This window comes from Mandrillus leucophaeus, unplaced genomic scaffold, assembly GCF_000951045.1.
Source record: "Mandrillus leucophaeus isolate KB7577 unplaced genomic scaffold, Mleu.le_1.0 Scaffold805, whole genome shotgun sequence".
Lineage (NCBI taxonomy): Eukaryota > Metazoa > Chordata > Mammalia > Primates > Cercopithecidae > Mandrillus > Mandrillus leucophaeus.
This window is the reverse complement of record NW_012108753.1, coordinates 825,195-835,883: the sequence shown is the minus strand read 5'-3', so window position 1 is coordinate 835,883 and position 10,689 is coordinate 825,195. Positions and strand designations below refer to the sequence as shown.

The window sequence follows — 10,689 nt, the reverse complement described above, 5'->3', positions numbered from 1 at the left end:
TAATTTACATTCCTACTAGCAGCATTTAAGTGTTCCCTTTTCTCCACAGCCTTGCCAGCATGTTATCTTTTGACCTTTTAATAACGGCCATTCTGTCTGGTGTGACATGGCATCTCATCGTGTGTTGATCTGCATTTCTGTAATAAGTGATGTTGAGCACTTTTTCCTGTCGGCCACATGTATGTCTTCTTCTGGAAACTATCTGTTCACGTCCTCTGACCACTTTTTAATGGGGTTGTTTTTTGCTTGTTAATTTGTTTAGGTTCCTTATAGATTCAGGATATTGTTCCTTTGTCAGATTCATAGTTTGCAAATATTTTCTCTCATTCCGTGGGTTGTCTATTTACTCTGTTTCTAACGTGTGCAGAAGGTCGTCAGTTAAATTAGGTCCCATTTGTCTTTTTTTTTTTTTTGTCATTGTTGCAATTGCTTTTGGTGCCTTCATCATGAAATCTTTGCCAGGGCCTATGTCTAGAATGGTATTCCCTAGGTTTTCTTCAACATTTTTTATAGTTTTAGGTTTTACCTTTAAGTCTTTAATCCATCTTGAACTAATTTTTGTATATGGTATAAGGAAGGGGTCCAGTTTCAATCTTCTGCATATGGCTAGCCATCTGTCCCACCACCATTTATTGAATAGGGAGTCCTTTCCCCATTGCTTGTTTTTGTCAACTTTGTTGAAGATTAGATTTGTTGAAGTTGTAGGTGTGCAGCTTTATTTCTGGGCTCTCTATTCTGTTTCATTGGTCTATGTTTCCGTTTTTGTACCAGTACCATGCTGTTTTGGTTACTATAGCCCTGTAGTACAGTTTGAAATCAGTAATGTGATGCCTCCAGCTTTGTTCTTTTTGCTTAGAACTGCCTTGGCTATTTGAGTTTCCATATGAATTTTAAACGTTTTTTCTAATTCTGTGAGAATGTCATTGGTAGTTTGATAGGAATAGCATTGAATTTGTAAATTGCTTTGGGCAGTATGGCCATTTTAACAATATTGATTCTTCTTATGAGTATGGAATGTTTTTCCATTTCTTTGTGTCATCTCTGATTTCTTTGAGCAGTGTTTTGTAATTCTCATTGTAGAGATCTTTCACCTCCATGGTTAACAATATTCCTAGGTACTTTACCTTTTTTGTGGCTACTGTGAATGACACTGCATTCTTGATTTGGTACTCAGCTTGGGCATTACTGGTATATAGAAATGGTACTGATTTTCATACGTTGATTTTATATCCAGAAACTTTGCTGAAGTTGTTTTATCAAATCTAGGAGCTTTTGGGCAGAGACTATAGCGTTTTCTAGGTACAAAATTACATTGTCTGCAAAAAAGATAGTTTGACTGTCTTTCTTCCTATTTGGATGCCTTTTCTTTTTCTTGCCTGACTGCTCTGGCTAGGACTTCCAGTACTATATTAAATAGGAGTGGTGAGAGTAGGCATCCTTGTCTTGTTCCAGTTCTCAAGCGAAATACTTCCAGATTTTGTTGTTCAGTGTGATGTTGGCTGTGAGCTTGTCATAGACAGCTCTTAATATTTTGGAGTATGTTCCTTCAAGGCCTAGTTTCTTCAGGGTTAATGAAGCAATGCTGAATTTTATTGAAAGCCTTTTCTGCATCTATTGAGATGATCATGTGATTTTTGTTTTCAGTTCTGTTCATGTGATGAACTGCATTTATTGATTTGTGTATACTGAACTAACCTTGCAACCCAGGGATCAAGTCTACTTGATTGTGGTGGATTAGCTTTTTGATGTGCTGTTGGATTCTGCCTGCTAGTATTCGGTTGAAGATTTCTGCGTCTATGTTCATCAAGAATACTGGCCTGAAGTTTTCCTTTTTGTTGTATCTCCGCCAGGTTTTGGTATCAGGATGACACTAGCCTCACAGAATGAGTTAGCAAGAAGTCCCTCCTCAATTTTTTTTTTTTTTTGAGATGGAGTTTCATAACTCTTGTCACTCAGGCTGAAATGCAATGGATGCAATCTTGGCTCATGGCAACCTTCACCTCCCGGTTTCAAGTGATTCTCCTGCCTCAGCCTCCCGAGTAGCTGGGATTACAGACACCTGCCACCATGCCCAGCTAATTGTTTTGTATTTTTAGTAGAGATGGGGTTTTCACCATGTTGGCCAGGTTGGTCTCGAACTCCTGACTTCAGGTGATCCACCCACCTTGGCCTCCCAGAGTGCTGGGATTACAGGCGTGAGTCACTGCACCCAGCCCCTCCTCAATTTTCTGGAATAGTTTCAGTAGGAATGGTGCCAGCTCTTCTTTATGCGCTAGGTAGAATTCAGTTGTGAATCCATCTCAACCTGGGCTTTTTCTTGTTGGAAAGCTTTTTATTACTATCCAATTTCAGAACTCATTATTGGTCTGTTCACAGAATTTCTTCCTGGTTTAGTCTTGGGATGTTGTTTCCAGGAATTTATCCATTTCTTCTATGTTTTCTAGTTTGTGTGCACAGAGATGTTCATAATAGTTTCTGGATGGTTTTTGTATTTCTGTGGGGTTGGTGGTAAAATTACATTTATCATTTCTGGTTGTGTTTATTTGGATCTTCTCTTTTTTTCTTTATTAGTTTAGCTAGTGGTCTACCTATCTTATTCTTTCGAAGAACCAACTTCTGGTTTCAATGATCTTTTATACAGTTTTTTGTGTCTCAATTTCATTCAGTTCAGCTCTGAGTTTGGTTATTTCTTGTCTTCTGCTAGCTTTGGGGTTGGTTTTCTCTTGTGTGTGATGTTAAGTTGTTAATTTGATATCTAACTTTTTTTTTTTTTTTTTTTTTTTTTAAGACGGAGTCTCAGTCTGTTGCCCAGGTTGGAGTATGGTGGCGAGATATCAGCTCACTGCAACCTCTGCCTCCTGGGTTCAAGCAATTCTCCTGCCTCAGCCTCCTGAGTAGCTGGGATTACACCTGTACTAGGTGCATATATGGATGCCACCGCACCCAACTAATTTTTGTATTTTTAGTAGAGATGGGGTTTCACCATGTTGGCCAGGCTAGTCTCAAACTCCTGACCTTGTGATCTGCCCGCCTCAACCTCCCAAAGTGCTGGAATTACAGCTGTGAGCCACTGCACTGGCTGAGATCTTTCTAAGTTTTTGATGTGGGTGTTTAGCACCATAAAATTCCCTCTCAACACAGCTTTAGCTGCCTTCCAAAGATTCTGGTATGTCGTAGCTTTGGTTTGATTAGTTTCAAAGAATTTCTTGATTTTTGCCTTCATTTCATTATTTACCAATAAGTCATTCAACAGCTGGTTAATTTGCATGTAACGGGATGGTTCTGAGCCATCTTGGTATTGACTTCTATTATTTATTTATTTGAGACAGGCTATCGCTTGCTGTTGCCCAGGCTGGAGTGCAGATGCATGACCTCGACTCACTGCAAACTCCACCTCCCGGGCTCAAGTGATCCTCCCACCTCAGCCCCCTGAAGAGCTGGGACTACAGGAACACATCACCACTAGTGGCTGATTTTTGTATTTTTTGTAGAGATGGGGTTCTGCCATGTTGCCCAGACTGGTCTAGAACTTCTGAGCTCATGCAATCTGCCTGCCTCAGCTTCCCAAAGTGCTGGGACTACAAGTATGAGTCCCTGCACCCAGCCATTGACTTTTATTTTTATTGTGTTTGTTCTGAGAGTGTGGCTGGTATGATTTCAGTTTTTCTAAATTTGCTGAGAAGTGTTTAATGGCCAGGAGGGTGGTTGATTTTAGAATATGTGCCATGTACAAATGAGAAGAATGTATATTCTGTTGTTTTGGGGTGGAGAGTTCTGTAGATATATGTTAGGTCCATTTGGTCAAGTATCAAGTTCAGGTCCTGAATATCTTAGTTTTCTGCCTTGATGATCTAATACATCAGTGGGGTGTTAAAGTCTCCCACTATTATTGTATAGTTATCTAAATCTTTTTGACAGTCTCTAAGAATTTATGAATCTGGGTGCTCCTGTATTGGGTGCATATATATTTAAGATAGTTAAGACTTTTTTTGAATTGAATCCTTTACTGTCATGTAACGTCCTTCTTTGTCTTTACTGATCTTTGTTGGTTTAAAGTCTTTTTGTCTGAAATTAGAGTAGCAACTCCTGCTTCTTTCTGTTTTCCGTTTGCTTGGTTGATTGCTCTTCACCCCTTTTCTTTGAGTCTATGGGGGTTACTGCATGTGAGATGGGTTGCTTAAAGATAGAATACAGCTGGCTCTTGCTTCTTTATTCAACTTGCCACTATGTGCCTTTTAATTGGGGCAGTTAGCCCTTTTACATTCAAGGTTAACAATGATATGTGCCCATTTGATCCTGTCATCATGTTGTTAGCTGGTTATTACACATACTTGATTGTGTAGTTGCTATAAAGTGTCAATGGTCTATGTAACCAATTGTGTTTTTGTGGTAGCTGGTAATCTTTTTTTTTTTTTGAGACGGAGTCTTGCTCTGTGACCCTGGAGTGCAGTGGCACGATCTCTGTTCACTGCAAGCTCCGCCTCGTGGGTTCATGCCATTCTCCTGCCTCAGCCTCCCAAGTAGCTGGGACTACAGATGTCTGCCACCACACCCAGCTAATTTTTTGTATTTTTAATAGAGGCAAGGTTTCATCATGTTGGCCAGGATGGTCTCCATCTCTTGACCTCGTGATCCACCCATCTCGGCCTCCCAAAGTGCTGGGATTAAAGGTGTGAGCCACCGCGCCAGGCTAGTATTCTTTTGTTTCCACATTTAGAAAAATACAAAACCCTTCAGCCAGGCGCCTGTAATCCCAGCACTTTGGGAGGCTGAGGTGGGCGGATCACTTGAGGTCAAGAGTTGAAGCCCAGAAGTTCAAGACCACCTGGCCAACAGTGTAAAACCTTGTCTCTACTGGATCACGCCATTGCCTTTCAGGTGGGGCAACAGAGCGAGACTCCGTCTCAAAAAAAAAAAAAAAAAGAAAAGAAAAATATGGAACCCTTCGTGAATCTGTGTCATCCTTGTACTGAGGCCTTGCTGATCTCTGTATCTTTCCAGTTGTAGGGTAGGTACTGCCAAAGCAGGTACTTGAATATTTTAATCCAGGTTATATAAGGAAAAAAAGTTGGAATTTCTAATATTTAAACCTAGTTGGCTCTAGTTTAAAGATATAAACATGTACCTTACTTAAACATCATGTAAATAAAATCTAATTTAAGCGCAAATCCCTATTTCGCAGTGATGAATTTGGTTTTAGCATTACATTATCTGCCAAATTCTTTTACATTTAAAAAAACTCCTAAATACAAAGAATACCTAGTAAGTGAAAGAAAATAAAATATCCTAACCAGCCTGTTTTACAAAGATACTGGTTTAAAATAAAGAAAAAGCATATACTTACTTATGGGCTCTGAATGTATAGATAGGTTCTACATCAAGAGAAGTGCTCCTAAATCAGAGAGAGATGACTTTAACATTCGAAGTTTCAGTAATAAACAGTATAATTGAACATATGTCATAAAATTGCCTTTAAAAATACAAACATTATGGAATGGAATGGAATATACCATTCTCAACTATATGATACATAAGAAAGCTTACTTAACACCAATTATACTTTCATGGCATCAAGAAACAAGATTCTTGTTTAGTAATAATATCTTGTTACAGTATTTTTAGCGCTGTCATAATCTATTTGACTAAAGGGAAAGACAGCTTCATTAAGAGAAACAACATGGGCTTTGAAGAGATAAATTTCTGAACTCAATTTCCAGTTCTGTCACTAATTGGCGAACTTTAAGCAAATTATTTAATGTTTCAGAACTTCAGATTACTCCGTTTAAAACAAAACAAAAAAATGGGAATGACACCAAATAATCACAGGATTAAATAGGATTCTACAAGTTAAAAAACACCCCAGGACACAATCATGCACATAGTAGGATATCAGCAAATGGTACTTCTATTTCCTTGCCTTTTCAGTAAGGTTAATATGTCTATCCTCCATACTGAAGAGATTGTCCAAATTATCAGTTTATTCACTACTCAGAACACCATTATTATAGGTACACTATACCCTAATACTGGCTATGACTTTGATGGAAACTGGATTTAAAGTCACGTACTTACCGATTTCTACACTGTATTGCAGTTATGTATAGACATGTTATCTCACAATGTATAGCCAGTAAACTATTTTTCTCTTCTGAAAACACCTAATCTATATGAAAGTCCATCTTGTTTTAGCAATATCTGGTTGAGCTATCTGAAGCAGACTGATAAGTCAAGTATTTCATCTACCCTATGTATGACACAGCATGAATGACACTGATCTCTCTTAAACCAGGCAACAGATTTCCTCCATTGGTAGTAAAATTTTTGTAACCTCCTCTGTTTGATGTTCAGTGATGACTCTTATAATAACAAAGTGCCCAACACTGCAAAAGGGTCTTTGCTGGCAGATGCTGTTTTTTTTTCTTTTTTTGACATGTGACCCAAAGGAGTGGAGCTCCAATAAGGACACAAGAAAGTAGAATCAGGTTTAGCTATGTGACTTTTAAAGGGTTTATATTAACTCACGTCTATCCATACTTAGACAAGAACTAAAGGGCCAAGGCAAGCACTTCGGCAGTTAAGTTAGCCTCTGAGTCTAGACATACTGGTGGGTATGGAAAGTACATAAAGTCTTAAGGCCAAAAGACAAGACCAAGACCCTCCACTCATCCCAGTGAGGCTTTTTTCTGCTCCACCCCATAAGTCTAATCTACTAAACAATGGGTGGAGGTGGAGATTTGATTATTTTAAAGATGCATATACCTGTTTATAGGAACAGTCAAAACCTTCAGTACAGATAAGGGGCTCCCCAAATATAGCAGCCATTTAAAAATACTGTTATATATAAGGACGGTAATCAGTATTCACAAACCCTGGTGAAACCAACAGATAACACCACATCTTCCTAAGCATCAGTTTTCTAACCTACCATTAGGTCGTATAAACAGAAAAACACAATAAATTACATGACATGGCAGAAAGAACTAGAAGAAATATTTAGGAAATTTAATAGAAATAAAATATGTCGTTTTCTGCTGAAAATGTTAATTAAAATATTCAAGTATGTCAAAGTAGAATATTCTCACTTTTTGGCTGGGGCCGTTTTCTGTAAATTCCACATTTTTAATGTGTGATCCTCTGATGCTGTTATCAAAACAGGCTCAATGGGATGGAAAGCAAGGGCTCGGATACCATCAAAGTGACTTCTCAACGTAAACTTAGGGTTCCATGTCTTCCTCAAGGCATCTTTATTGTTTGCTATCTATTAAAGAAAGAAAACAAAGATATCTACACACTTAGTTCAGGATAGGGGAAAAAAATTGCATTTCAACATTAATTCTTGCTGATTTGTCAATAAACCATCACTTTGCAATTTTTAAAAGAATGTAATTCTTATATGTAAATAACCAAACCAAGAAGCAAAATTAGCAATAACCCAACACTAGTTTTCTTTGAAGAAATATGAAAGGTGTATTATTACAAAAACAATTAACATAATTGAATATAAAAAGTGAATCAAATTACATAAAATAGATCTTATTAGGATGCTAAATAAGACCAAGTAATTTAACACAAATTATAGTATACAAATATAATTTTGGGCAAGAGTTGAAAAACTAAGCTATCTTTAAACCTGCTAACATTTTAAAATATCATACTTTTGAGATTTTAAATACTTTCTAAGAGCTAAATTTTTTTCATCAAACTGGAAACAAAGTTTATAAACTGGAAGCATAAAATGTTAAAAATGGAAGCGATAACTCAAAGAACGCATTCTACTGGTAAAACACACACATGTTCTTTTCCTCCGTGGTAACTCAATCTCAAAAACGAAAAAAAAAAAAAAAAAAGTACTATTTTTTCATTCCAATCATATAACAGAAAAGCTAAAGAGGTAGATTATATTTGAATTTACACTAGCACCACAGGGTACGAATTCTTCACACTCCAAGGCTAGCAATCAGACTAAGTTTAAGTGAGAGTAGCAAAAGTACAATCATGTGCCACATAACTACATTTTGGTGAACAATGGACCACATATATGATAGTGGTCCCATAAAATTATAATGGAGCTGAAAAATTCCTATAGTAACATCATAGCTGTTTTAATGCTGTAGCACAATACATTACTCACATGTTTGTGGTGATGCTGGTGTAAACAAACCTATTTGGGCTGCCAGTGCTATTAAAGTATAGCATGTATAATTATGTACAGAACACATACTGGATAATGATATTAACTGCTGTTACTGGTTTATATATTATAATTTTTATTCTACAGTATATTCCTTTTACTTATTTTTTAAAAGTTAACTGTAAAACAGCTTTAGACAGTTCCTTAAAGAGTATTCTACTAGAAGGCACTGTTATCACAGAAGATGACAGCTCCATGACTGTCACTGCCCCTGAAGACCTTCCAGTGGGACAAGATGTGGAGGTAGAAGAGAGTGATACTGATGATCCTGACCCTGTATAGGCCTAGGTTAATATGCATGTATGTGTATTCATTCTTAACAAAAAAGTTAAAAAGTAAAATAAACATTAAAATTTTAAAAATAGGAAAAAGTTTATAGAATAGGGATATAAAGGAAGAGAATATTTTTCTACAGGTATACAATGTGTTTGTTTCAAGCTGTGTTATTATAAAAGTTAAAATGTTTTTAAAAATTCAGTTTATAAAGCAAAAAATTATAGTAAGCTAAGTCTAATTTATTACTGAAGAAAGTTTTTTAATATATATTTTAGCACAGCCTAGGTGTACAGTGTTTACAAGGTCAACAGTACGGTAATGTCCTACACCTTCACATTCACTCACCACTCACTCACTGACTCATTCTGAGCAACTTTCAGTCCTGCAAGCTCCATTCATGATAAGTGTTCTATACAGGTGTACCATTTTGAAATCTTTTATACTGTATTTTTACTGCACCTTTTCTATGCCTAGACATGTTTAGATACGTATTTACCATTGTGTTATAGTTGCCTACAGTACAGTAACATGCTGTATAGATTTGTAAAGCCTATGCCATCTAGGCTTGTAAGTACACTCTACGATGTTTGCACAATAATGAAATCACCTAATGAACACATTTCTCAGAATGTATCCCCATCATTAAGCAAGGTATGACTGTATTGGTAAAAGACTGGAGAAACACTATGCATTTACAAAAGACAAAAATACAGCAATACTAACAATAGCTATTATTTTGGGCATTATTCATTATTTTGACCACTATTGAAAATACTTTATATGCATTAACTCACTTAATCCTCAAAATAACTCTATGAAGAAGGAAATAACATTATCTCTACTTTCCAGACTAGATAAACCAGGAAAAGAGAAGTGACTTGCCTAAAGAACCCTGCTAGTAAGTGGAGGGGCCTGGATTCAAACCCAAGCCATTGGAATTTAGACGTTACCCTCAATAAAACATCTGCAGAAAAAGATGGATACAACTTGTCAAATTAGGATAATAAGAGACATAAAACACATCATCCAAGGAACTACTGTAAGTACTGGGGCTGTTTATTCTGGAAGAAGAAAAGCTGAGTTGAATCATGTCTGCTCTTTTTAAGCACCTGAAAGGCTTTCAGGTGAAAGAGCAATCGAATTCCTTCTGAATGTCTTAATGTGGTAGGCAGCCACTAAGATGGCCCCAGTCAGCTCCATTTCCTTATAGGTAAACCTTATATAGTTCCGTCCCACATTACGGGGTTGGTCTCTGTCACCAACAGAATATAGCAGAAGTGAAAACAAGTTACTTCCAAAATTAAGTTATAACATCTTCCATCTTGGGTGTTCTTGCTCTCTCTTTTCACATGCACTCATACTGGGGGAAGCCAGCTGCCATGCTGAAAAGCCCATGGAGAGACCTATGTGGTGAGGAACTAAAGTCTCCCCCAATAGCCAACAAAGAACCAAGGCCTCCCAACAACCACAGGAAGAGCTTAAAAGCAGATCCACCCCACAAGTCAAGTCTTCAGGTGATATTGCAGCCCTTGCCAACATCTTGACTGCAACTACATTAGAGACCTTAAGACAGAATCACCTGGCTAAACTGCTTCGGTATTCCTGACCCATGGAAACTATGAGATAATAAATGTTTTTTGTTTTAAGCTGCTAAGTTTTGGCATAATTTGTTACACAGCCACAGATTACTGGTATTATTATGAAACCAGGAACTACTTTTGAAAACCGAGTGACAGACCTAACACAAAGTTTTCTAACAATTAAAAACTATGAAAAAAGAATGAGCTTTATCTGGGAGAGGACTAAGTTACATTACATACTGGATAAACTCTTTGTGGGGCTAGAATAGAGAGAACAGAAGTATCTAATGGGAACTTCTGCTTCTAGCCATGACAAGTCAGGTAATTTGGACCACCTCTGCACTCAGGACAAGTAGAAAAGCAGAATTAAATATAAAAAACAGAGAACAAAATACTGAAGAAAAATCAGGCCAAAATCTAGAGAAGAAGAGAGGCCTAAAAGGTGAGTCCAATATTTGGACTGTTTTCCCCAGACGCTGTTTACTGATTCCAGAGGGGGCGGCTAAGAGGCTGAGCAGTTTTTCTGACAGTTTTGAAGTGTCATGGGGATACAAATTGATGAACCTGCCATGACAGTTGGGCTCAGTAAGCCACTTTGCTTTGGGTTATGATTTCAAAGTGTGGCATCCTACACATAAGGGT

At 37.3% G+C, this 10,689-nt stretch overlaps 1 protein-coding gene across 2 annotated transcripts in view; it reads right to left on the bottom strand.

Moving 5' to 3' along the window:
• Window positions 1-10,689, bottom strand: part of STRN (striatin, calmodulin binding protein) — a 96,971-nt gene that overhangs the window by 19,792 nt on the left and 66,490 nt on the right. For both annotated transcript variants that reach the window (XM_011967637.1, XM_011967638.1), the window contains 2 exons: window positions 7,083-7,258; window positions 5,345-5,392 (listed from right to left, as the gene is read on the bottom strand). In XM_011967637.1, coding sequence (XP_011823027.1) covers window positions 5,345-5,392; window positions 7,083-7,258 — 224 coding nt within the window. The remainder of the gene's footprint in view (window positions 1-5,344; window positions 5,393-7,082; window positions 7,259-10,689) is intronic.